The sequence below is a fragment of the Hylaeus anthracinus genome, unplaced genomic scaffold (genome assembly GCF_026225885.1).
Source record: "Hylaeus anthracinus isolate JK02 unplaced genomic scaffold, UHH_iyHylAnth1.0_haploid 11997, whole genome shotgun sequence".
NCBI classification, from domain to species: Eukaryota; Metazoa; Arthropoda; class Insecta; order Hymenoptera; family Colletidae; genus Hylaeus; species Hylaeus anthracinus.
This window is the reverse complement of record NW_026534344.1, coordinates 3135509-3161887: the sequence shown is the minus strand read 5'-3', so window position 1 is coordinate 3161887 and position 26379 is coordinate 3135509. Positions and strand designations below refer to the sequence as shown.

At 38.5% G+C, this 26379-nt stretch overlaps 6 protein-coding genes across 8 annotated transcripts in view; 4 read left to right on the top strand and 2 right to left on the bottom strand.

The window, feature by feature from the left end:
• Positions 1 to 2925: 2925 nt before the first annotated feature.
• Positions 2926 to 5584, bottom strand: LOC128889419 (peptidylglycine alpha-hydroxylating monooxygenase). The gene is made up of 3 exons (XM_054147046.1): positions 5349 to 5584; positions 5003 to 5221; positions 2926 to 4917 (listed from the first exon to the last, which is right to left on the bottom strand). Exons 1-3 carry the CDS (start codon positions 5463 to 5465, stop codon positions 4246 to 4248), a joined length of 1008 nt encoding a protein of 335 aa, XP_054003021.1. The 5' UTR covers positions 5466 to 5584; the 3' UTR covers positions 2926 to 4245.
• A 396-nt stretch (positions 5585 to 5980) lies between these two features.
• On the bottom strand, positions 5981 to 9580 carry LOC128889434 (ADP-ribosylation factor-like protein 6). Of its 3 annotated transcripts, XM_054147075.1 has the most exons (4): positions 9446 to 9580; positions 9131 to 9380; positions 6731 to 6910; positions 5981 to 6633 (listed from the first exon to the last, which is right to left on the bottom strand). In XM_054147075.1, exons 2-4 carry the CDS (start codon positions 9306 to 9308, stop codon positions 6422 to 6424), a joined length of 570 nt encoding a protein of 189 aa, XP_054003050.1. In that variant the 5' UTR covers positions 9309 to 9380; positions 9446 to 9580; the 3' UTR covers positions 5981 to 6421. The 3 variants fall into 3 exon arrangements, with proteins under 3 accessions (XP_054003050.1, XP_054003049.1, XP_054003051.1); XM_054147074.1 differs by lacking the exon at positions 9446 to 9580 and having other exon boundaries at positions 9131 to 9402; XM_054147076.1 differs by lacking the exon at positions 9446 to 9580 and having other exon boundaries at positions 9224 to 9402.
• Positions 6881 to 8988, top strand: LOC128889412 (uncharacterized). The gene is made up of 4 exons (XM_054147038.1): positions 6881 to 7211; positions 7285 to 7784; positions 7857 to 8192; positions 8255 to 8988. The coding sequence occupies exons 1-4, from the start codon at positions 7139 to 7141 to the stop codon at positions 8837 to 8839; spliced, it is 1494 nt and encodes a 497-aa protein (XP_054003013.1). The 5' UTR covers positions 6881 to 7138; the 3' UTR covers positions 8840 to 8988.
• A 16-nt stretch (positions 9581 to 9596) lies between the features above and the next one.
• On the top strand, positions 9597 to 11686 carry LOC128889418 (protein LTV1 homolog). Its single transcript, XM_054147045.1, has 6 exons — positions 9597 to 9756; positions 9851 to 10400; positions 10461 to 10657; positions 10730 to 10858; positions 10914 to 11426; positions 11491 to 11686. The coding sequence occupies exons 1-5, from the start codon at positions 9754 to 9756 to the stop codon at positions 11163 to 11165; spliced, it is 1131 nt and encodes a 376-aa protein (XP_054003020.1). The 5' UTR covers positions 9597 to 9753; the 3' UTR covers positions 11166 to 11426; positions 11491 to 11686.
• A 475-nt stretch (positions 11687 to 12161) lies between these two features.
• Positions 12162 to 13808, top strand: LOC128889441 (V-type proton ATPase subunit G). The gene is made up of 4 exons (XM_054147083.1): positions 12162 to 12321; positions 12693 to 12793; positions 12882 to 12980; positions 13067 to 13808. Exons 1-4 carry the CDS (start codon positions 12240 to 12242, stop codon positions 13139 to 13141), a joined length of 357 nt encoding a protein of 118 aa, XP_054003058.1. The 5' UTR covers positions 12162 to 12239; the 3' UTR covers positions 13142 to 13808.
• Positions 13809 to 14657: 849 nt separating this feature from the next.
• LOC128889414 (E3 ubiquitin-protein ligase MYLIP) overlaps positions 14658 to 26379 on the top strand; it is a 92364-nt gene continuing 80642 nt past the window's right edge. Inside the window, exon 1 of the mRNA XM_054147040.1 lies at positions 14658 to 15224. Coding sequence (XP_054003015.1) covers positions 15138 to 15224 — 87 coding nt within the window. The 5' untranslated portion in view covers positions 14658 to 15137. The remainder of the gene's footprint in view (positions 15225 to 26379) is intronic.

Here is a 26379-nt window from a genome sequence, read left to right as displayed (position 1 = left end):
TAGCGCATCCCTTGACGCACCGCGGCAACAGTTCTGAGATAAACTCGGCAACTTTGAGGATCCATTTCCTCGCAACCCGGGGAACACTTAGGGCTCCGTTTTCGCGTCACATAAAGCCACGACTTAAATGCACGTGATATCGAAAAGCACGACATTTGTCACCTTGAAAGTCATCAATGTTGCCGTTGCGTGACTGGAGATTTGTATGACTCCAAAGGGTTTTCTTGGTGGGTCTTCAAGATTTGCTTCTTAACTCAGCGTAGCCGTGCCGAACACTTACATCTTTCAAGTTTAAATGTAATTATGTATACTTTCGATTAAACGCGTTCATCCCTCGCGTGCACCCTTACGTATACGCTTGCAACGAGACCGTTAAATAAATAAATTCTGCGACATGGTGTGATCAGATAGGTCGATATTTCGCCGGAGAGCAGCGAAACTCTACCGAGTTTAGATCCGAAAACATATCTTGTCCATTAACGGTGAACGAGGCTACATTGCGTCGCCTCGGATGCGCGTATTTGTCAATGTGGCACATCTTCGAAGAATTCTCGCGAGAATAAATACGCGTTTAAACGCTCGGCTCTCGATAACGTTTGCATTTTATACTATCCCCATTGTCTCGAATACGGTGGAGCGCTTCTGTACCTAGTCTTCTGAAACCTCCTCGCAAATCCTTTGATTTTCCTCTCGCGAGGAATGGATATCGCATAGCGACAAAATTGTTATATTGAATTGAACTGTCTGCGATATAGTGCGTTAGAAAAACAGAGGAAAAGAGGACGAAGCTCGACTACTCGTAGCGGCAAGCAGACATCGAACAAAACGTGATCGAGGCCTTACTTTCGAAGTTGTCCGCGGAGCATTCAGTCAATCGGACTGCATGTGCTCCAGTCGCTTTCCTAACGACGAGACATGCTTTTACCGGCGATGATACTTCTCTGTGCGCGTGACACGCAGTTTTCATTGACGCATTACCCAACGACAAACACGTACGCTCCGTTAAGACGATGGCTATCCACGGAAAACATCGCAATTACGACTTGCGAAGGAGAACTACCGAAACTAGATAACTCTGAAAGTTGAATATCTTTGAATTAATTCTTCACGAATCACTGTGATTGCGGAAGTCAAAAGCTCACCTTAGTTTCAGGGCAAACCAGACCTTTGTAAAGCATTAGCGCCAAGGTAGATTCGCAGATGATCGTCCTGTCGATTGTTCTCGTTGATCTGAAAACGATACAAATCAGTCAGTCCAATTTTCAATGGAACGCGTTGTGAAAGGTACGTACTCATCTTTTTATTAGTAATTTAGAAGCCTACTTCTGCCACCTGGCACGAAGATTTTCTAAAATACTTCTCGTGACGTCTTTTGACTGGAAAGTTTGTGTAAATGCGAAACGAAATTCAAAGTAGATGCGTCAAAGTAGAAAAATTATGCGGCGGATCCGTATTAAGGAGAAATGGAACGCCACCGGCGTTGCGTATGTGCCGCTACAAAAGGAATAATTTGTTTTCCATAGCGAGATAATAGCAGAGTCCCGTGAACATTGACACCGAATCGTTCTCAAAGAGAAGACGCGTACGCGAACGACGTAATGAGAGAAACCGGTTTCCAATTTTGCAGGTGGTAACTCGAGAATCGGCGCCAATTAACCTATAGGAAATCTAAAATATTCTCTTAACGAGCATTCTCGAGGATACGTGAGATTTGCAGCTGAAAAAGTAACGTAAGAACGAGGCGATTTCCCTCTTAATCGCGTCTCGATTGTTCGACCGCGATCGTCTGCAAAGAATGATCGAATCAAAGACTCCGTAGCGACTTGAGAGAAAATAGGCAATCGAATCTGAATAGACGATGTTTCGCGGATTAGGACAACGAGGTGCATCCGATATAATAGATGATTAACTTGATGTAAAAATGATTGGACAGGCAATTTTAAGAGTCTTAAAAATACAGACTATTCAGATCAATAAACATACAAAACCATACAATGTCTCATCTTAATATTTTGGGAAATATCGAAGCCCTTCTCATCGTCATTCTAGGAAAAGAATCACAACATTGAACGAGAAACTGGCGAAGAAACGTGCGCCGATTCTTTCGAAGACGCATCGATAGGTTTTAATGTGCTCGACCGCACCTTCGTTACATAGATTCTTCTACATACGTCGCTGCACTTTCTCCGTTCATTTGTTTTCCAAAAACGTACGTACGCGCTCGTCGACACACTTTTGACGAGGACCCATTTTACGAGACGATAAACCTTGCAAAACATTTTTATGTATGTATCGAATTACGGGAGACACCGAACCTATCATCGACTGAACGCGAGTTTTTTCCCACCTTTCTAGCTGAGAATCGTTTTATGATGAATGCGTGGCGAACCGTGTAATTTTGCTCAAATACAGTAAAACCTCTTCAAAGCGTGTAACCTAATCCAGACTGAACCCTCTCCCCTCGAAAAACAGGTAAATTTTGGAGAATTTTTTAGACAAAAACCACGTAATATGGATAGTTGATATTTGGCGTACATATAATTATATTCGATGGTAACCGAACGCTCGTGGGGATCCGATGAAAATTAATTAAACTCGTTCGGAAATTCTCCTCGGGACAATTAATCCTGACCGGGCAGATCTATCTAAAGACTTGCTTTTTGCAGAACCTCCTTTCACCGGCTTTGATGAGTGTAATCATATATTCAGCAAATACAATCTTGTAACGGTGATCGAAGGTCAGCTAATTCGCAACAATCTCGATCGGTACCGTAAACACCGCCTGAGTTGATGGAATTTATCGCGCTCGAAACTAAAAAAATCTAACGCTACGATGGAAGCTACGATTGTAATACACGTTTTTCGCCACTTTACATGTACTGATATCTGAAATGGAATTAGAACGGGTATTAGATAGATCAGACATTTCAATATATGCATGATTTTATTGATATATCGTTATAATAATATTAAGTTTATAGAAACAAACCGCATCTTCTGTATATTATCGAAAATAATTTCTATTAACCCTTCGACTTCATCGCGCTCGAGACTAAAGTCGATCATCTTTGTATCACTGGATATATTTGTTACTTGCACCGCAAATAACATTGTTTCATCAATTGTAACCTGATCGAAGCTTATTATAAAAATAAATTTAATAAATAGAATATAATACAGGTATGTATACATGGGTCCTCCGCAGTCAAAGGGTTAATTGTATTTAGATGTACATATAGTTATACGATAGAACAACATGGAAAATATATGTTTTACTTTCAGTCAATCGGTATTAAACAAATGCTATTACATGTAGTTTCAGAGCACTGCCCAGTTTAACAAAAATATTGCAATTAAGTAATCTTCCTCGTGATTTACCGCGCTTTTTTATATTCTCTTGTTTCTTTGAATATATCGTATCGTAACCGATAATATTGCACGAACATGTTTTAGTTAACTTCAAATATATGCTCTAACCACCAGGAAGATTACTTTATCTGAAATTTCTTTCTAGCATCTTAAACACATTTAATTCAAAAAAATATTATTAGTTAAAATTATTTGCATTATTACTTATATACACGATCATTTCATCGTGATTCTTCATTTCCTTACAACATTGTCGCTGGATGTATGGAAATATATAAAAACTTACAAAACAAGTACTATGGAAAATTTGTACAGACTTCAGTACCAAATTTTCGAATTATTTGTTACCATCTTTAAAATACTGAGTTAAAGGAAATAATACTAAAATATACGTAAAATAAATTATTTTAGCAGCTGTAAAGAATTGTACATGGGCAATAATCACGAGTACGTATTGGCGATCAATAAATAAACAGAAATAATGAAAATATTAAACCTTGCTTTTCATAGGCCAACAATTTCACAGTAACCTTACCTCGTTCGACCATCATAATGTTTCTGATATTAGACGAAATTAAGTGGAATACCTATTTATTATTATATCGACGAGAAGACATTTATAACTAATTAAATATTCGAGTGCAAATAACTTCAATCTAGAAAATCAAGCAATGGAAAAATAAACGATCGATAACTAAAAAATAATTTTAATTTAGGGATTGTCACAATTGTCTAATGAACTTGAAGTGATACGTTAGGAAACAAGATCCATTTTACAACACCGATTGGATAAAATACTTGTGTCAAAATCTGTTCCATTATCAACAGTCTTGCGTGTGTACCAATTTTCTAAATCAGATAACTAAGACTACTTCGTTATAAACTAGATGCTTCTCTATCAGGGATGTTGAAGAGTCCAGCCTTTTTCCAGTAATAATCGGGAGGTCCGGGTGTAAAACAGTATTTCATAGATAATGGTTCGTCGTTTTCAACGTAATACATTAGATAAAAATTGCACATTTCGTCTTCCTTAGTTGCACCTATGATCGTCCATCTATCGCGCGTACTTTGCATAGTACATCGAGCCGCTATTTGGTCGCCTTGAGTAGCTGCAACCTTATTGTGTATAGGATAAAACATTTGAGGAGTCAGAGGATCCCTTCTGCCTAATTCTATCCATGTAAAGTCTGGTTTTATCAAATATCCAGAAACCACCTTTCCAAGTGAATGTGTATGCGTTCTATACGCGATAGGATAGATAGTTTTGTTTTCATTTATCATACAGGCTGTTTCCATGTATGTTGTACTCTTTGGAGGTATCAAACCAGAAGTTCCCATAATGAGAACACTAGCTATCTTATTTAACGGACGTAATGTATAATGAAGAAATACACCAGAATCATCTGTTCTACCATCTTTAAACATATCGATATGTGCATAATGAACCTGTAGAACCAAGTACTTAATCGAGGAATCCCCACCAACCTTGAAGCCTACCCCCTTCGGCAAAATCAATTTTGGTGCATCTCTTGCCCAAGCATACAATACCTATGAAAACAATTGACAAAACTAATTAATAACATTTGATATTCTTAGTTAAACAGAATCATTCTTTAAATTCTCTTTCATATACTTGAGATTCTGCTGCACATGGAGCCATTGTGTCCTCGTTCTTGTCCATACCGTGCCCCATCTCTCCACAATTCCAAACAGTCTTCGACATGCCTGGTTTGCCACAACCATATAAAAGTATATGATGAGCAACATCCATTGTTGCATTTGGTTCAAAACCTATGACATAATAATTTTGGGAAGGATCTACTTTAACAGATGTACATAAGTACAGTTCTTCCTGTAAATTAATTTATATTATTAAACATTTGCAATGTGTAAACAAATAATAATAATAACACAACATTTAAGCATGACAATAAGTGTAAAGTATATTAATTATTTTATAAATTTTAAATTCCACTTACTCTGTTTGGTCTAACATTTGGCATAAGCAACGAATATTTCTCGACACTGTGACACTTTGTACACTTGAATAAACTCACGAGTACAATATAACTAACGAACGCGTACTTTCCTTTCATTTTTTTATTAACTCTTAGCAAAGTATTATGAATAACTACATGGAAATTCCCATCAGTCTATCAGATACTTCGGATCGATATTGTTTGGTCCCACGTATACTGTACCCCGGGAATATACTATCTCCATCTAGCGATTACTCGTCGTACGACGAGAAGCGTAACATATTAAAAAGGGGCACGGAGGGGCACGTGAAACATAATTCGATTTTCATTCAATATTCTAGTAGAAAAGAAATGAATTCACGTTCAATATTCAATTCTTATCATCGTCTAAAATGTACGCATCACTTTAGAATGGAGACAATGTTTTTACAATCAAAACGAAATTTTATGTACATGATGCTATTTTTAAATGTGCGTGAAAATATACCGGGAATTTAAAGTTTGTAAAACGTCATTCTCCCGCCATATAAGAAGGATAGTGTCACCATCTGTAGTAAAAGACTTAAGCTTGTTGATGATGGCCAGCTCTTTCCATTACTGATGTCGTCACCAGTTATTTACGTAATATAACACCTGGCATCTAATTATTATACTTTGTATGTTGACGCATATTTTGTACTTGACTCAATGGGGCTGTAGGAATTTGCTTTCAATCTCTTCATCGCAACATATCTAGGGATTTTAACGGCTATATTTCTTCGTAAATAAATAACTAGTTTAAGATTCTAACAATGCTATAAAGAATTAAAATTCATAATGGATCATCGATTTAAGAGTCGGTGAGAAATGAGTAACATTTATTGGACGGATTCATCGGTGATTACATTAATAAATTATTCAAACTTATGTATATATAAATAAAATATGTCTTATAAAATCACTATCTGATTTTCGAACAAAGATTCATTATTAGAATCGATGTTTTCCAATTGAAAAATTGAATATCGAAAAGTACATGTGCTCGGTTAGAAAGAGAGAATGTAACCGATTACTTCTATGTACTGGTGTTAACTTTATCTCTTATTAATAAATATATCGCGAATTTGATCTGTCAGCCACTCTATGCCAAGTTGTAATCCTTCTCCGGTGATTGCGTTTGTTGCTCGTATGTGCCATGGTTTGTTCTGTATACGGTCAAGCCCAAGGCCAGCAACAAGTTTAACAGTAGTCAAAGAATCTGGCAAATCCATTTTATTTGCTAGAAATAGTATCGGTATTTTGCGACCTGCAAAGTTTAACAGAAACCATTTCACACTTGAAAAACTGTTTATACCTGATAATGAAAAAGGACATGAAGGTATAGGGTGCGACTGATATTGTACCTGCCACGTCCGGATGTTGAAGAAGCATATCTAATTCCTCTTTAACAACAACCAATCGTAGCTTATCGCTGCTATCGATTATGAATATAATACCATGGCAATCCTTATAGTAATGTTCCCATAAAGATCTATGGCGGTCATGACCTGACATATCGAATGCCGTAAAATTGACATTTTTAACTGAAAAAAATGTGTATATTGAAAAGATTGTGGTGTATGAAATTACACATAGATTATTAAAAGTGATAAGTATAAACTATAGAGTGAAACGACGTGCCATTGGTTCTTCGTTATACGTCTCTAGAAACATGAATGAGAATCACTGAACACGAATGGTAGCTGTCTTGGCGCGATAGTGTTTAAAAATAGTATTAAACTGCTTTCAAGGAATAGTCTTTAAGTTTAAACATGGAGATAGACGAAATCATGGAAAATGCTGATGACATTGGGCAAGATTCAGACAGTATAAACAATAGTATAGGTAACCATAAAGTTGCACTTAAAAATCTAACCCTATAATTCTAAGAGAAACAACAAATATCATTTAATTTCAGACCTTTTAGAGGAGAAAAAGATCAAATTGAGAAAACAAATAAATCAGTTGAAATCCATAGTTAAACAAATTAAGTGTAATTTAAACATACATAAATATAAAAATACTAAAATCACATACGATCAAAATGCTTCTGACATTTCTGCCAATACAAATACAGATTCAGATACCCCTGAAATTCTAGATGTTGATATAGAATTACAATTTCAATTGTATAGATATGCTGGTATTTACTGTGTCAAGTCTTCAAAAGAAGAATTCATTTTTAATTTTTCATCATCACATAAATATGAAAAGAAGGGTACTTTTGCAGTACAAATTTTAAATAAGGATAATTTAGGGCATTTAGGAAAATGGATAATGCCCAAGTCAATTGATTTAAATGTTTTAATATCTATATTTCCTATTCAAGAGTTAAAATACATACCTAGCTTTGTAAGAACTTGCAAGCATTATATAGATTGTCATTTTCTTCGACAAGAGCAATATCATGAACTAATGGTATATATTTCTTATTAATTTTTATTTTATTTTAAATAATGGAACAGTATTAAATATACTTAAACTTTTTAGGATAGAGTGTCTCATTTGAAAGACTGTACTTTACAAACAAATTTAGCATATACTTATATCACTTTAGAATTAAAAAGTGTAAGGAAAATAGAAGATGATTCATATATAAATATAGTTATATATCTTATATATGATACTAATGAAGTCAGACCACATAAAGTTGAAGTAGATTCACAAACAGAAGAGGAATTGGACAAGAGCACGAAAAAGCATCTAAAGGATTCATTAAAGTGTTTTAAAACATTTGATTTATGTACAGCATTTAAGAACATATTAAACACAGGTCAATTTATATGGGCAAAAGAAGATGATGAAGATAGTCCAGTAGAAGTTAATGTATGTTAAAAATCTTAATTTGTTTAAAACAAACATCCCTAAAATGTTACTTTTGTTTTTAGAATTTGAGCAACTCAGATGAAGAGGGATTTATAGAAGAATATTTGAAGGAATCAAGGATGTCTCCGCTACGTTTAACAAGACAGCAGAAGAAAAGACGAAAAAGAACAAAAACGCAGATAAAAGTGAAAAGTGTTTCAGAAGCATTTGAATGTAATAAGGAGTCTGTCTCTGCTCAATTGGAGAAAGAAAATTCCAGAATGATGAAATCTCCATCATCTGTGGGTACACAACTAAAAAAATTAAAACAGACAAAGTTAAAATTTCGATTATACAGTGAATCAGATGGACATATAAGTTGTCTAACATCTTCTACAAAAATGACTCCTCAAAAGAAAACAACAAATAGAAATTTAAATAAATTGTTGACTAGTACTCCAATGCATAAGAATCACAACTTCATTCAATCAACCAGCATTGATAATATTAGTGATATTACAGTCAATGAAAATGGTTTAAAAAATGCTAACACTAACATTGATTCTGCTAGAGAGAGTGAACCTATAAGTGTACACAGACCTTTAAGTATTTCTTCTGCAAAAGTGTTACAAAGCAAAATAAAAACAAACGTGAAACCAACAAAATAAAAAAAAAGTTAAGTTAAATATAACTAGTAAGAAATAAAAAAACCTAAAGAATATGTGAAGTATTTTGTGAAATTTGCAATAAAATATAATGTACCTTTTATTTTGTACTTTTGTCTTTTTTGTAAAAATAAATTTATTTTTAATATGGACTGCCTGTTTCATTTCATTGTACAATAAAGAAGGGGTGCTTGAACCAATTAGTACAATAATGCAAGTGCAAGTAACAATATTGTTGTAAGCACGTCAATTGAGCATTAAACAACGTCGTTCACTCGTCAGTATTTAACTTACATGCAAATTTTTCAACATTATACCCGACGGTGGGCACTATGTCTATGCAACGGTCATCCTCGCGTTTGAAATTATTTATGACCGTCGACTTACCACTGTTATTAAGGCCCACTACTAAAACGTTTACTTCTTTTTTCCTAAGACCTAAAAGATTCGCTAATCGGTCAAATAGTCCCATGTTCTATGCTTCCTTCAAGAATTGTTGCGTGTTTATCGAACATCAATAGTCAACCCTGTTAACATTGACTGCCTGAAAGGAAGAGAAGGACAAACGTAACAACAAAGGTGAAACCACCCTCTCTTTACAATGCTTACCCTTGTTTCGTGTATTATTAGTAAAAAATGTTCGTCGAAATTTTAATATACTATATAAAAAATATATAACAGTTAACTTTAACAACGATTCTGTATAATTTTAATTATTATATCCAAAGTTTGTTCTTTAAACGAGTTCTTTAAACGAGTTGAGAACCACTGGTGTACCACACTGTTTTATGTTTTGCATGAGGTATCTTTCATAATACTGATAAATGTAAAGTCTAATTTATGAAAAAATTGAAGTCAGCTATTTTTGCATCAATTTGCTTTTACTTTCTGTATGATTAACAAGAAGCATCCTAAAAATGGTAAGTTCTAAGCAATTTCTAATACTTAACCTCTTTAGTTAAGATAGGTTATGTTTGGTAGATTATGTTATATACAACGTTGTACAATTTTCAGCCGAAGGGAAAATCAAAGAAGTTTATTGAGAAGAAAAATTCAGTAACATTTCATTTAGTTCATCGTTCACAAAAGGATCCATTAATTGCTGATGAAACAGCACCACAACGCGTACTTGTACCAGTTGGGGATGCACAAGCTCCTAAGTTAGATAAGAAAAATGTAGATATTTCTAAGCGCAAAGAAGAGCAACAAAAATACGGCATATATTTTGATGATGACTATAACTATCTGCAACATCTGAAGGATGTTAATTCTTTGACAACTGAATGGGAACGTGTAGATGCTCCAAATGTTTCAAAAACAAGTGACAAGAAAGATACTCCAAAAATTAATTTACCATCTTCTGTGTTTGCTTCAAATGTAGAAGAAAAAGTTGGACTTCTTAACAAAGCAGCTCCTACATCTGGATTGAGATTAGACTTGGATCCAGATGTGGTAGCAGCATTGGATGATGATTTTGATTTTGATGATCCAGAGAATGAATTAGAAGATAATTTTATAGAATTAGCTGAAAATGGTGATAATGAGTCAACAGATAATGAGTATGGTATGTAAGAATATATTATTTATATGTAACAATTATGTTATATTATTTTATATGATTTAGATGAAGAGTCAGATGTTTCATCTGAAGGACATATGAAATTATCTGATGAAGAACAAGATGAAGTACACAGTTTAAATGGACCTCAGTACACTTTTAGAGATGAAGAAACAAAATCCCGTTTTACAGAGTATTCGATCAGTAGTAGTGTCATAAGAAGAAATGAACAATTGGCTCTTCTTGATGATAAATTTGAGAGGGTTAATATTTTTTACTGTGAGTCATACATTAATCTAATAAACATGTCACATTATACATTGTTATGTTGGTAGATGTATGCAGCATATGATGACAATGAAATTGGTTCATTAGAATGTGATGAAATTGAAGGTTACATAGAACCAGATTCAGATTTAGTCCTTCAGTGTGCAGCAGAATTTGAAAAACAAGAAAACGGAGATGTAGGTACTAGAGATACGATCGAAGAAAGAAACAATGACTCATATCTTTTTACAGGCTGAGAATGTTGCACAACTTATGCAAGAGAGGATGAAGATTTTAGAAAAAGAATACTCCAGCTCTGATGATGAAAATGGTTTAGAACAACTTGTTGTTGATGCAAGACAGAAGGATCAATGGGATTGTGAAAGCATTATTAGTACATACAGCAACATATATAATCATCCGAAATTAATTTCGGAACCTAAGGCACGTTATTTAATAATAATATTTTACTCATGTTGTTTAGAACGTTTTTTCGATCTATGAATTTCTTTACAGCATCCAGAAAAAATCAAAGTCAATCCAAGAACTGGAATTCCAAAAAACGTTTTAGATGGAGCCTCTGGAAAATTGACTACTAAAAGTTTAGCTCAGTTTAATCAACAAAATCAAAGTTGTAAACCAATTGGACCGCGATCTATCGCGGAAACAATGAAATCGACTTTAAGCACATTAAGTGTCAGACCAAAAGGAGAAACGCCTGAAGAAAGGAAGGATAGAAAAAAATCACTGAAGGAATACAGAAAAGTAAGATTTGTTTTGAATATTTATTACATAAATTATTAACTAAACTTTTAATTGTCAATTCTAGGAAAGGAGAATGGAACGAAAAGCAAATACCGGAGCATTTAAGGAAGAAAAGAAACGCCAAGAAAAAATTCTATTGAACAACAGACAAAACATACAAGGAAATCGTATACTTTAATGTATAAATTTCTTTATACTCCTCTTCTGTAAATTAAATAATCCACAATTATTTACATGTATATTAAACGTATTTAATATAACTTTCCAACGGTTTCTATTATTCACGAAGTCCTCGAGAGAAATCAATATTTTTCTGATCTTATTCACCTTAGTTGGTAATTGCAGACACGTTTAGAGAAAAACCTGATATACAGTGATTTGGTTACCAATGTCAAGCTCTTATACAAACAAGTGTTTCATAATGAGAAAATATGTTTGTGGAAAAGATTTCTCTTGTTCCTAAATCTAACTTCAAAAATTGAAATGGTGATGGCGCGTGTAACTATTTGAAATGTCATAGATGAAAAAGAAAAGATATATATGTAATAAAAATTTAATAGTATTAAGACGAAATAAGGGAAACAGTAGACCTATTTTCGAGATTAATCAGCGATATACTTTTTCGTACAGACGTGTTTTATTAGCCCTCCTCGGACTTTGGTTGCCGCGTTCATAATTGTACGAGGCAGTAGCCACGTGAGACCACAAGGTAGAGCGCCATCGTTTAAGGCGGGGCAAACAACGGAAACTCCAAAGTCATATGATCGATTTGTGATTCTCTTCAGAATACAGTTCTCTTCCTTCGTTGCAAAGATGGCCAGCCAGACGCAAGGTATTCAGCAACTTCTGACAGCCGAGAAAAGAGCTGCGGAGAAAGTTTCCGAAGCCAGAAAACGTGAGTTTCCATCCAATCATTATAATTAATATTTTAATACGAATAAATGCTGTGCACAACACGTTGTGGTGAACTGTTCTGTGACCCTGAGTTTAAATGGGTGTAACCTTTCAAATGCAATGAAAAGTAATATTTTCCTTTATTTGTATTAAAAGTACGCTTTACGCTCGATATACTACCATGTCTATAGTGTTTAGTTAATCGTTCCAAATGAAGTCGTGAAAACACGAGCGTGACATGTATACTGTTGAACCATTTTCTGTGATAAAATGAAAGTAACCACAATATAACTCATTGGAGTAATCGAGTATATTTTATATTATAACAATTTGTTGAAGTGAAGTGCAGCTCTAAACTAACCTTATTCTTAGGTAAGGCACGTAGATTGAAGCAGGCCAAAGAAGAAGCTCAAGATGAAATTGAAAAATACAGACAAGAACGAGAAAGACAATTTCGTGAATTTGAAGCCAAGGTAAATGGTTTTTAAATAAGTATATTATTTTGAATATTTGAAACAGAAGAGATTATGATGTTACATGTAATATTTTTCTTTTGTTTAGCACATGGGCTCAAAGGAGGATGTTGCTGCACGTATAGAGGCTGACACAAAAGTAAAAATTCAAGAAATGAATCAGGCCGTGTCAGTGCACAAAGAGACCGTAAGTTCACTCAATGTATCTACATACAAAATGAAAAATGTCTCCTGTGTACAATGTATATCATATTTATGATTTATGTTACATAGGTTATGCTTAAAATCTTGGACTTGGTGTACAATATTAAACCTGAGTTGCACAAGAATTACCGCATCGAAATGTAAATCTCAAGAAATACGTCAACTATAAATATTGCATCATATGCTATAAATGTACATTAAGTACTTTCCTTTACCATATCTTAAAACGTATCTATAACTGTTATGTTGTACTTTTATCAGAGGAAACCTATACCTTTCGATCTTAGATGGTGGTACTCGAATTACTAGAATTTTTCCCGCAGTTGCTACACGACAATAAATGTAATCGTAACTATGCTGAGCTTTTACCGCAGTATTGGAAAGTTTAAGGATTGTTGTAGTTGCATCACGATAGTAGTGTAAATGTATTAAACATGTTGCTGTCATAATGATATATCAAGGCCTAGATATATTAGGATGACGCTTATATATTAAAATTTAAGGTGGTGGAAAAAATATGGTACATCGTTAAATCTATGTTGCTAGATGTCATTCCATAGTTCTGCTACATCGAGGACATAAGATGTGATTACAAAATCCCGTACAACCTTTCGAGAATCACGCAGACAAGCTCCCAGTCGAATGTGGTTCTCGCGACGATGTACAAATGCACCACTTGTTTTTGTTTGAAAGTTTTAAGCTTTGTTAAGTTGTACGAAATAATAGTTATTTCTCATGTGTATACCCTGTCTCTGTGAGCTGGTTAATCTGTACAGGATTAATGTTCGAAAATAAAAACAGTGAAAATCTATATATATTTTAATCGATACCTCTACAGTTGAGATATTTTAGTGCAATTAGTACTCAGAATGCAAACCCGAAGACGTTGAGATAAATACAGTTTGCATAGTTGCGTAATCTTATCATTATTACGTAAAACATTTCGTGTTTATGATATCCGCGGTAATGAAAACTGCGCGAAGTGTTTCAATGAACGTTCCAATATTAATGCTTCAATTTTAACGCTACAGAACACAAGCATAATAAACGAGATAGCATACTCTTGTATTATTTATTAAGCTCGGAATATTCTGCACAATTGTTGCGAATTTTAAAATCTCGTCGTCGGTTTGTAGATTTGTACGTTCAAATTGGTTGCCTTTCTTGAACGCAAACGCAGTTTCGATTAAGCTTTTAACTCGAATTTCATTGGTCGTTCTCGTTTACGTTTGTAGCCATTGGTCATTCACTTTTGACGCTTGCGCGACCAAAAACAGCGCCGTGCATAGTCAAAGGTACTGTATTTTATACCGTTCTCAAGTTGGAGTAATAAACTTTTGTATGTTACGTTCTCTTTAATCTTCACTTTTAATTTTAATTTCATCGTAAGCTTTAATATTTCACCATACACGAAAAATAATGGAAGAAATAATATTTAAGTCGACCACTTTCCTGAAACAAATAAACGAGGGTTCGTGCGATACCTGTTTCTACTCGATGAGAGCACTTTGCTGGCGCCAGATTCATCGCGCATGCGCGCGAACTGTGGGGAATCCGGCATCGCTGGTCAGGACTCCAAATGGAAAGAAAATATTCTAAACATGGTGGGGGGAATCAGCTGTGTAAACCTAACCTTTCCTGGGCGGACGGATCGTATTCTCTGACAGCAGTTGGTTAGGTTGCGCGTGGGTGAGTGTGTGTTTGTGCGTTCACACAACACTAGCGCCACTTAATAGAGACCGAAAGGTGATTCGATTTCGCGAACTAATCCTGGCAGCGCGGAGCGGTCAGTACGTGTGCCATTCCGCACCGAGAAATGGCAGCCGACGAGACGCGTTCGGATAGCAGGAGCGCGAGCACGTTGCCGAAGAACGAGGTCGTGTGTGAGAACGCAGTGACAGCTGTGCACGGGTACGGGTTTTAAATCTGTTATGATTAAGAACGTACCGGGTAACACCGGTCGCCGACCAGCTGCGAGTCCGGAGCGGAAAATATTGTCGTAGATACCGCGTGACGGAAAGTTCGGTGGCTTTTTCTTTTATTCGGTTTTCTCGCGTCCTCGTAGGCGAATTACCAAGGTCGTTTGCGATCCGAAGGGTGTGTGTTTACCGAACCTCTTTTGGATACAACTAGCCGCAAGATGTGGTGTCTCGTTAGCCAAGCGAACTCAGTCATCCTCGAGGTGCAGGTTGATCCCAAAGCCATTGGTCAAGAGTGCCTCGAAAAGGTGAGTCATTCTATTGTTACACCTTCGTTGATGTTACAATCGGAGCGAATAGAAGAGGCCTGCCAGGCTTCGCCAAACCGTGCTTTCACGTTCCCGCGATATTTCTTGTTACTCTAGGCCAAGTGTTTATTTTTATTGTACGCTATTAACACCGAGGACATTTTTTCTAAGATAATAAGCTCGTGGATGTTCGAGATTCGAATACGAACGCGGGACTTTCACGCTCAAATCGGAGCACATTGGGGTCCCGGAACAATTTACGCCTGACGTTGCTTTAAATCAAACTAAACTCTCGTAGCTTTCATTTTTCATCGTGTTTGATTCGATGCGAGTCTCGTTACGTGAGGACAGAGATACCGCAGAAAGACTTTGGCACGATGCTAAGTACAACTTTGCCCCGGTATCGCGGTATCGTTTCCCATGTAAACAATAACAAAGCGGTCGTTAGTCGCCTGTATCGTCGACGGTGTAACGAATCGAAGGACTTGGGTTACACAGGTACACACGAGTATCATTCGAAGACGTTCGTTACATCAATTTAAGCCCTTGGAAGGACGTAATTCGCGAAAACGTAAACTGTCGCGGTGTGAACGGCGCCTTACGGTCGTAACTCACGTGCGCAACAGATGCTCCGAAAACATTCGACTACTTGTGGGTACAATTTGAAATTTGATATCTCTTGTCAATAGACAAGGCCGTTTTCTTCTCGTGTAGATCTATCGCGCGCCTTGCCTCCGATCGGCATCATTTTCACGGCTGCGATCCGATCTATAGTAGCGATCGGAGTAGAGCGCACGCAATAATTAATCGATAAAACATCTCTGAGTCGTATCGTTGTTACACATAGTAGAGAGTTTTTGATAGATCTGTTTTCGTTGGACACTGAGATAGCGACGAATGACGGTACAGTTACGGGATATGAACATTTTTTTAAAATAAATCAATTATTTGCTCTGCCATGTTGCATCAATAACGGTACTTTGAAAAGATGTTCCTAATTCGTTGGAAGGCTAGAATGTGAAAAATAAGAAGCGCGACAGTTCTCAGTCCGTACCAACGGTTGTAAGTCCAATTCGCGCGCTTCACCGGTTTCATGTTTGGTTAGCGGGGTTTCATATTCGCAGCTGTCAGTACCTCGAGCCGAAGAATCGAAGCAAAGGGACGGTGCAAAATCATTCTTCTGTTTGTTTTTTACGTCCGTTTCGTGTCCAAGTCGATCGAGGTAAAGAATCAACGACGAGGTAGCGGCGATATAGAGGCGATCGTATATTTAATTTATCCCCGACCTGGTGTGAGACCTCAGGGCAACCTCGGTGGTCGTTCCACCAGTACCGAAGCTCTTCTTCGGGGTTTAACTCTATTTATAAATGCGAGATGCATCGTTTGCGTGTAGCGCAGCAGTCGCACGTATGCATGCACGAGACACGATACGCGACGGAACCTTATTCCTCCGTCGTACGTGCTGCTGCCTTGTCGAGCACCTCGCGTACAAAGACCTGCTCGTGGTTTTCATTAAATATAGCCCCAGTCGGTTGTACAAGCAATACGTTCGATACACGTTAGTACCTCGCATAGTGCTTGAAAATCAGTACCGTCGATCATCGATACGCGAGGCACGGGCAGAAACTGAACAGACTGGTACATTTTCATCACTAACGACGTTTGATAAATTCATAATGTTCGGTTTGCTACCCTTCCGCGAACCCCGATGTAACGAAGAAAAGTGAATATTAGCGGTCTCGAATGCTCCCATTAAGAACGATAGACTATGATGTATCGTCGATGCGAAGTTTCACTAAAGTAGAAACGAAGTTTCTCGCCGTGGTATCCTCTCAAACTCGTGGAAGCATATTCATGACCCATTTTACATTAATGGCGCAAGCAGGCGAGAAAAATGTACCGCGAAGCGAGGGATTTCATAATATCATTCGCGGAACGTGTCGCGTTACACCTTACGCAATACTTTCGTCGAAGTATTGTTTATAAAATGACATTCCGTGGACAAATTCCGTTGTTGTTACCCGTTAACGCGAACGTAATGGCAAATCAACCTTGTTATCGAGACCAGGTCTGGGTACTCCGAATTTTTCGGAGCACGGCAACCACGCGAACTGATGTTTGTATCGTCTGTAATTTAGTACTGTTGATTGTAACATTCATTGTTCCCATCGATGTCTTTGAAACAAAGAAACGTAATAAATGTTACTCGACGATACATAGGGCATTTATCACTGTTTATCAAAGCGGTATTGTTCGATGCTGACGCAAGTCCTCGAGTGGGACAAAAATGGTAAATTAATCGCGACGCAGGTATCGCTTGGGATTTAACGATACGAAATAATCGCATCAAAATGTCTCTGGAACGCTGTGCGGTGCACCTTTGAAGCGTGCGAGGCAAACCAAGCAAGTCGATGTCTCATGCAAACGAGACCTCTAGATGCAGCTAGTCTCCCAGTGGCGTGTTTACCTCTAATATCAATCCGAGCAGAGCACTCGACGATGATTACGGTGCAAGCAAGTGGGTCAAAGCCTAACTGGGTCGCAATTTCACTGAGCACCGTATTATTAGATGCTTTGGTGTGTGCGCCCACCGCGACAAAAGTACTTGTCGCGTTTTTAGTTTGAGTCGCGCGTGCAATCAACCCTAATCTACGCGCGGCTTCTCACCTGCAGACACTCGTTTTTGTGAAACACCGTGAAATTATCTTTGCACCGAGTTAGAATGGCTTTCGTGTTCGTCGAAAGATTCCCTAAATCTTGTATCGTCTTAGGACAGCTGTGATTCGAGTTCTCTATTTGGATAGATCAGAATAGATTTTGCTTCCCTTAATGATTCAGTTACGATGTATAATGTGTATTACTATTTTGTATTTGGTGATTACTTTGAGTCCTATTTAAATATCTTCTCGAACCAAATAGAATGTAGGTAAATTGTATTAGGTGAGAATTTCGACATTGGCACGCTTGCACGACTGGTCGCAAAAAATGTTCCCAGTTTCGTTACTCGAACGAGACAGCACCGTGGAAATTAGGTCGAAACTGGCAGGAGTTCGATTCTGGAATTCAATTTACGTCGTCTTTGTGCCCCGATGTCGATCCGATCAACGCGCAACAGACGTTTTCAAGATCTAATTTGCGTTTACTGCCGATCCTTTCCTACGTCGCTCTTCTTCTCTAAGTGCAACGTGTGCTGCAAGGGTGATAAATGCGCCAAACTCCTCTAACGGTCGAAAATTCGATTCTTACTTTCTTTGGTGTCTACTTTATGTTCTCGAATTAATTTCCAGCGTTCTTCGAGAGCTAGGACCTTAAATCGATCGCATTCTCGAGTTTTTCACCGCTGAATTAATTAGTGGCGGAGAAAACTTGTGTGCCAAACTAAGTTCGTCGTTTATCTTTTCATAATTTTGCTTAGAAGTTGAGCCAGATAGCTTTTCCGATCAATTAGTGCGATGGAACTAGCGTGAAATCAAATTCTGTTGGTTTACGTGAAGCAGAATTGCACTCTGATTCTTTATCTAAAAGTTTCGAATACAGAGGCATTTCTTTCTTTTTATAGCTGAGCTTGGCAAAAGAGTTAAAAACCACTGATCTAAATAATGTAGGAGTCTAAACGAAAAATAAAGGCACGGGGATTCGAACCCCGCGATCCTCGGATCCACAGTCGACCGCTTTACATACGCGACCAATCCCGTACCCTACTTTTCGCGTTCTTATGCGACTCCTTATTGTTGGGTATGGGAGGCGCGGATACTACAATAAAATTGTGTTTGCTCTCTGGCATACTCGAGAGCAACAGTTAAAAAGTTAATGCACACCACCACCTCCCCCCTCCCGAAAAGTAATTGAAAACCAGACGGGATCATTGTACGATAACTGTTTCATTCGCGTGCATTTATTCGAAAGCGTACAACTTTTGGAAACTCTGTGTTTAATCGTTTAATTGAACTTTTAGGTAGTTTAAACCGTTACGGAGAACTTTCGAAGCGATGGAACGCAGGTTTCTCAAAGTGTTTGAATTTCGATGTTTCAAGCACGTCGTTCGTTTATTTCTTTTCCTGGCATCTTCTTCGATCGAGTGCTTTTGTTCATCGCGTTTACACTGGTAGATCGTTGAACGTAGTAAGGACGATTTTTCGCTTGCAATAACGAATAACTTTGCATTTTTATACATTGCATATTTCTATTAAATATATACCGAGTTAACAGAATAACGCGCATACTCTTCGAGTTCGGCACATTAATTGTACTTTTTATTAAACAACCTCAAGCAATATTGAAATGAAATATAACAAAATAAAAATTGACTAGTTTCTACAAAAATTTCAGTAAGATGTTTCCGGATTTAATTATCATCTTTGTCTCTGTTTAAATGTCTATTCGCAGGGCGTCGTGGCAGCGTGTCAGTCGCAGCGATATCACCGTCGGATAATTAAATTTTAATCCGAGCAGGCCGATGCGACGACTTATTAGATTTCGTTCGCCAAGGAAATCCTGTTTATTTTACGGGGAAACGAGCACGACGGAAATCGCGTTTGGTCGCTGTAATGGGTGCAGAAGCTTCGTCCAGGATCGTTCGGTTGCTGCACCGAAATATACGAACCCCCACCCCAAACTAGAAACTGTTCACGTCAGATTCATAATGCGCCGTCGTGTCCAACTTAAGTCCCTGGTTTCGCCCTGTCTTGTCTAATTTACGTTGGGATGCCAGCGAAACCGGTCAACCGATTTGGAAACCGTGCAAAACTCCTTCAAATTATTCCTGTCTCCAGCGCGGAGAGTTAAATGGATGAACCGAAAGGTTTCCACGACGGAAATTCGAAATGCAACAGCGCGCGTCGCAACCACTTTGCTTCGAAATGTGTGAAATTTAATAGCACCGTTTCCGTTAATGCATGGCGATTATTCTCCGTGTGTTTTTTAAGCCTGGGGTTCCGAAACGAGAAGCAGAATTTCATTATTAAACTTGAGTGCGATCTAAAATTGTGAAACTGGTAGTAAAAGGGTCTCGATCCTGATCGCAAATGTTTGGTGGGTAAATATAGAGTGGTCAAAGACTGCTTTAAACGAGAAACCAATAAATAACGCGTGTTATTTAAGATACCAGAACGAAACGTTGGATGTGGAACCAAAGCGGTGCAATATTCGAGCGGGTACGATTCGAGATAACGAATGCGAAATACGTTTGAAATTCAATCGCGTGTTTGCTTATCGCGATTAATTCGCAAAGAACTGGTTGAAGCATGCAGAAATGATCCCGCGATAAACAGTTTCCATCGGAGCCGAAGCAGACTTATTGGCTAGTCAGGAGAGAAATTACACGGGAATAGAGTGGACGCGCAAACACAAAGGAGGCGAGTAACTGGGTCATCACCGTGTTTTTCGTTTCTAGTCTCCTCGTATACCGTAATATCGTCGGGATAAAAATGTCTGTTGTCCAGGATAATCGTCTAAAATGCAAATGTTGGAATTAATATTTGCCCCTAAGTATTGCAGTTCGTTTCGCATCTCCATATGCATGGGCACGTACGCTCATGGGATTGAACGGCGCGGTTTTCGGCACTCGTCGTCGGTCGAAATTAAATCTAGAAAATTTTAATTACGCCGCGCCGACTTTTCATTTCATAAATATGGATGCACTTTACAGAAAATGTTAGGTCAATATAAGTGAAAATGGAAAAAGATTAGAATTTCTGAAGAACACTTTTCTAAACGGAAGAACCATTAAGTCACGAATAAATATTTGTCGAGTAAAATTACGCTAATAATGCTGCCTTTGATAATCTTTTAGAACTTCCTTCTCCGCTGGTTGTTCGATGGCGACAGCGAAGAAAGCGACCACTTCTGGCAGACAGCGCCTTTGGAGTTTAATTAGGTGTGCGAGCGATATCCGATCTTTTTTCACGCTCGCCAGAATATTCATTTAACTTGGATCGTTTTCGAATTTCACGTAGAGCCAGTGCCATACGTCGAAAATACGACGATTCAGCGTGGTTGTCGCAGGAATCTCATTACGCCACTTAATTGCGTTCTGCAGGAACCCTTTCTCCCGCTGCTGAATGCGCCTCGAGTCTTTTCTCTCCTATGAGAGAGTCGTCTGGGGACCGTTTCTTTCCTTTGATTTCGAGTCTCGTATTCGAAGTATTGCTTGGAGTATTTCCTTTTGGAATTATTGCGTAGAGAAAATATGATTTATAACCAGTGACGTTAATCGAAGCGTTAAAGTCATTAGCATACCAGAAGGAATTTCTTGTTTAAGCTCATCTTTATTCTCGAACGTTTCGTTCAATCGTATCATTTTCTATATAATTTCAAGTAGTATTATCTTCTACGACTACGAATCGAAACAAGCACACGTTTCCTTCGTTCTGTCGCGAATTATGGAACTCCCTAAGTCGACTGCCACACGTTTATGCGTTCCCACTACTCGACTATTGTTATCAAACGCGGAGAAGAAGGGACCAACGCAGTTTTACGCCCCCTTTGTTTCATCTTCATCGTAATCCGTGCACGTCGCGAGTTCATAGAGTCGCAACGAGTTCTCCTCGGGTGTGGCGCGTCGTCAGGTGTAGCGGCAACTGTGTATCTAATTAATAGGATTAATTAAGAAGTTTGCACCGTGTTCCGCCAAGTACCGTCATAGCTTTTCCTGCCATTTTTCTTTTTCGTCGTATTATTCACTGTAATTAGTATTTATTAAACTGCGCTACGAAATGCTGCGCGTTTCGAAACTTGAATCGATTCCATTATAATTGAAATAAAATCTAATTTCAGGTATTTCGATACCTCTTTTGTCTTTGTGAAAGCGACCGCGTTCCTCCGCGATGATATGCCAATATTGTTTGGATGCAGAGAACTGCGCACATTCGCATTTAATGCATGATAATGCAATTCGCCCCCGTTATCATTGCTAAATCAACAATTCGATTATACTTTCAATTACCGAACTATAGTTTTGTTATTTTAAACTACGGTATCGAAGACTTTAAACTTTGATCCCTTCGCTAGAAATTATGCTATGAATAATGAAATGTAATCGAGTGGAAAACCTTTCCAACGATAGCAGGAAAAGAAATAAATTAGAAGCGCCAAACATACGTTTGTTAATAGTCGAAACGTGACCTAGGCCTTTCGAAATGTTTTCCTGTGAGGGAAAATTTGTCGAAATCTTTCGCGGTTTCAATACTTTCCCTCTCCACAGGTGAGAGAGCAAAAACCAGATCGTGGAACGCGAAAAACGACATGAAGTATTAAATAAACGACCTTTTCCAAGTTGCGTCTCTCGCGGGTGAGTTAGGGAAGTAAACGACGCCGAGAGAAAGAAAAATAGTCGAAGGAACGTCGAAGACCGAGACGGGAGTTACCAAAGGGGGTAGAAAGCTCGTCCATCACCGCCCAGGCACCCCTAAATGTTTCCTTTGTGGGTTTTAAAACTTTTAGTAGAGGCCCTAACTCTGTTCGGGAGTATCGCATCGATTGTTTTATACCGACACGGACCTATGGGATTTGTCCCTTTTATAATCGAGAACCCCATCGTTACTCTTTCTCCATTCGTTCGCTCCCAGGGGCCACGTGAACAAAAAATATACTCGCGAATAGATTGCGCTGTGGTCCACCTATCATACGGAATGGCTCTTTGTCGCGTTTGCCTTCATATGCGTGGGTTACTTTTATTGGTATAATGCCTCTTTGTATTTTATAAAAAAATTTCAGTTTTAAATATCATTCAAAAATTGTTCTTTTCTATTCGAATGACAGATTGTAGTTTCTTTCCAGCTCCCTCGGTACTGTTCACGAGGTGATTTTCTTTTTCATTCCGTTGCAAGTAACGTTTTTGCCCGTATAATAAACAAGCAACGTATCTCGATTACGCAAACGTGTTATCAGCGATTCGTGATTCGAAATTATGGAAATCCACGGTCGTGTCGAGCTGTTCGATCGAAGCATTGTATTATTCAATAACAGAAATGTTCATTTCGAAAGCAAAAAGGCAACGTTTCGATTGACAAGAGAGGAATATCCGTTTCGAAGCCAAAATATCGCGAAAATTATATAGCGAAGAATTTCTAAATAAAAATGACGAAAAGAATTCAATCCAGTTCGCACACTCCGTATCAAAGCAAGATACTCTGAAGCGACGCAAAATGAAGTCTCTCGATGGTTAACTTTAAAATGGCGGCTGTTGCTCGAACGAATCGCTAGCTTTTTAGCGCGTCTGACGCGACGCTTGAGGTGTCCCGATGCTCTCGTGAGACGAAACGACACCTGTAACGAATTTATTCGCATAGCCAATCCTTTCTGTTTACTGGCGCGAGCGTTGGTAGCAGACGCCAGAAAGATGGCACAAACCGAGATAGAGGAAGGGACTCAAAGGCCGGGAGGGTCGTGGCGAAAAGTACTCGAGATAAATCCGCAGACAGCGACAGAAATACTTATGGTTCGCGTGTAATGGAATTCATTTAGAAGACCTTTCTCCAGAGTATGTTGGCATGCTCGCAACGCTCCACGTGTCGGATTTTATTTCGCGGGAGAAAGCGAGGAACGGCGGAGCAATAAAGTCTTGGCGAATGAATCCTTGTCTCGATGACTGATTAAAAACACGATGGAATCGCAGAGATTATTTTTACGTGGATCAAGGGAAAGTGCTCGTTTAAAATTTCTATCTAGATAACGATAGAAATGTTAGTACAGGAAATAAACGTTGGGTGCATCAGTGTGGTCAGTACATGAATTATGGTTCAGGAGATGAGGAGGTTTATCTGCCGAGGAAGGAGAAAAAAATGAGTGAATAGGTGAATCGATCCAGGATTCAAGAATGGTCTGCCACTGAAGAGAGATGATTCTTCGGACCTCTCTTGGGCAGTTATTCTTGAAATACTGGGAAGTTCCCACGGGTCTGCAATTGTCCTTCGCATTCTCTTCACACTGCGGACAGTTCAACCGTCTCTTGATAGGACCTACTTATCTTACTTTAGAAAGATCTTTTCTTATTTCTTTTATCCCTTAGTGTTCCCTCGTTTTTTCTTTTCCCTCGCGATTCTAGGTATTTTATCACCGACTCTTGTTTGACATCGAGGTTGACCCAGTTTCCGATACTGTCTCCAGTGACTTATAGAAACACAAATTATCTATTATGTATTAGCTATTTTAATTTCGAGCAACCAACAGCTGGATAGCTTCACATGTAGGAGCATAATAGATCGGTCCCACTTTTATTCGGTGTCCTATCATGCGCGGGTTCTTCCGAGCGTCTTGGAACCTTTTTGTCTGGCAAGGGTTAAGTAGTAGACCCGCGAGCTTTCCTTTCTTACCCAACGAAGGGAAAAGAAGAGAGCGCAACAAAGCCTCTTTGCAGCCACTCCGTCGCGTTCAACGGCCGTTGAATAAGGCAATATCCCGAGGCTTTATCGTGCCCGTTTTACACGAGCAAGGGCCTGTTATTACATCGGGAAATTGCTGGACCTACGTTTTCTCCTCTTATTTTGGCTCAACCAGCCTTTCTCCCCCTCTCCCTCATAGCTTGACAAAGTTCATTTTGGAATTGGCTCGGCTCTTCTTGCTTCCTGTTTCGTCACGCGTCCAGTTGTTAATGCATTTAATAAAGATTAACCGTCGTGGGTGGGTCGTTAAGAACGGCCACTCACGTTAAACTGTTTATCTAGCGCGTTCAGCGACCGATAAAGTTTTGAAAGTAAACGCAAGAAACTGGACTCGATTCTTGTTATTTTCATGCTAAGCGGAATCTTTCAAAGATGCGTGCTCGAGTGACTCGTCAGTCGTCAGTTTTCAACCTGTTTCTCGACATGGTACTACACGACGTGTAATTACGTCGTTACTGGCAGTAACGTGTAATAAAGATCTCCGGTGTACGCGATTGGATGTCATTAAGTCACCAAATTGACCTGTTATTATCGCCACGCTCTGCACGGTGCGTGAATTCGCGAATATTCCTTCGGCTTCTGATTGCCGACCGAAGTGCTTGTCGATAGGGTAACTTGCGGTTAAATCGTGTACCCCGAGGGACTGTGGCCTTTGTGGACAGAGCAATTGCTGTGACAATCGTGGAAAAGATACGAGCTTGAAGCTCTCAGTGTTTAGCACGATTCCCCTATTAATTGGAAATTTTGCGGATAATAATAAATTTCATACTCCCACCAGAAATTAATGGAACAGTACGGGTAAGCCACGGTTCCATAACTTTCTCGCTGGAATTAATTCTCCTAAATTCGCTAAACCTTTCCCTAGGGGTATTATTCGAATTCGCGAAGCAATCGCGCGTAGAGCGACAAACATTTTCCAGTCCTTCCTGGATTTCGTCCGGATATCCAACGTGTCCCGTCTATGATTCATGCTATATGAAATATTACGAGCATTCGAAGCTACGAGAATACATCTGTACGGACATTGAAACGTCTATCGGAGAGATTCGTGGTATACGTTCGTGGGATGTCAAGGAACGATCGGATTCTCGATACTGATAGGATGAAACAGGTATCGAATGCCTTCGAATCTTTTTCGTCGACGAATATTGCAGGGATGTTTCAAGTATCAGTCACGTGGACGTTGCTTTGTCATCCACGCGTAGGTTGAATAAGGGATAGTGTGTACGCGCGAGAAGGATTGCCATAAACTCCACCTCTGGGACGCGTCAGTGCTATCATGTAACTATCATGTATCATGTAGTACCGTTCGTGGATACGTAGCTTTACAGTTATATGCTTAATATTTAGTGGCTCGTTGAATACAATAGGTTATTATCGCGAGGGAGGAGCTTGTGGCACTCTTCTTGCAGTAGAGACAAAGGGATATGGACTGCTCTGATGCTAAATATATTCAAAGACCTTTTATTTATATCCACATTGACATTTTTATAAAGCTCCACGAACGTAAGTTCAATAAAACGCATTAAACTTTGATATCCAGTTAAAAATTAATGAAGGGATGCGGGAATGTTGTCGGGAATTTTATTTATGGAGGCTCCAACCGAATGAAATCGCGGAGCGTTTCTCGCGGGGAAGAAGAAAACTCTTAATTTTCAGTAGCGGCACCGGAAAATTGCTTGGAAGTTGCTAACCGTATTAAAACGAACATTCTTGGCGCGCAAAGGGTTAAGAATTTGTCGACAACCGAGTAGAACCGCACGGGTGGAAATTTT

Bases quoted from the DNA above. Each gene is read 5' to 3' on its own strand.
- LOC128889418 (XM_054147045.1), top strand. The intron at 10,401-10,460 runs GTATGTAAGAAT...TATATGATTTAG, and splicing joins GTCAACAGATAATGAGTATG to ATGAAGAGTCAGATGTTTCA. The intron at 10,658-10,729 runs GTTAATATTTTT...TTATGTTGGTAG, and splicing joins TTGATGATAAATTTGAGAGG to ATGTATGCAGCATATGATGA.
- LOC128889412 (XM_054147038.1), top strand. From the start codon at position 7,139: ATGGAGATAGACGAAATCATGGAAAATGCTGATGACATTGGGCAAGAT. The intron at 7,212-7,284 runs GTAACCATAAAG...ATTTAATTTCAG, and splicing joins CAGTATAAACAATAGTATAG to ACCTTTTAGAGGAGAAAAAG. The intron at 7,785-7,856 runs GTATATATTTCT...TAAACTTTTTAG, and splicing joins AGCAATATCATGAACTAATG to GATAGAGTGTCTCATTTGAA.
- LOC128889441 (XM_054147083.1), top strand. From the start codon at position 12,240: ATGGCCAGCCAGACGCAAGGTATTCAGCAACTTCTGACAGCCGAGAAA. The intron at 12,322-12,692 runs GTGAGTTTCCAT...CCTTATTCTTAG, and splicing joins AGTTTCCGAAGCCAGAAAAC to GTAAGGCACGTAGATTGAAG. The intron at 12,794-12,881 runs GTAAATGGTTTT...TCTTTTGTTTAG, and splicing joins TTCGTGAATTTGAAGCCAAG to CACATGGGCTCAAAGGAGGA.
- LOC128889434 (XM_054147075.1), bottom strand. From the start codon at position 9,308: ATGGGACTATTTGACCGATTAGCGAATCTTTTAGGTCTTAGGAAAAAA. The intron at 6,911-9,130 runs GTAAGTTAAATA...CATTTTTTTCAG, and splicing joins TAATGTTGAAAAATTTGCAT to TTAAAAATGTCAATTTTACG. The intron at 6,634-6,730 runs GTACAATATCAG...TAAACTTTGCAG, and splicing joins TCAACATCCGGACGTGGCAG to GTCGCAAAATACCGATACTA.
- LOC128889419 (XM_054147046.1), bottom strand. From the start codon at position 5,465: ATGAAAGGAAAGTACGCGTTCGTTAGTTATATTGTACTCGTGAGTTTA. The intron at 5,222-5,348 runs GTAAGTGGAATT...ATTAATTTACAG, and splicing joins CAAATGTTAGACCAAACAGA to GAAGAACTGTACTTATGTAC. The intron at 4,918-5,002 runs GTATATGAAAGA...TTGTTTTCATAG, and splicing joins CATGTGCAGCAGAATCTCAA to GTATTGTATGCTTGGGCAAG.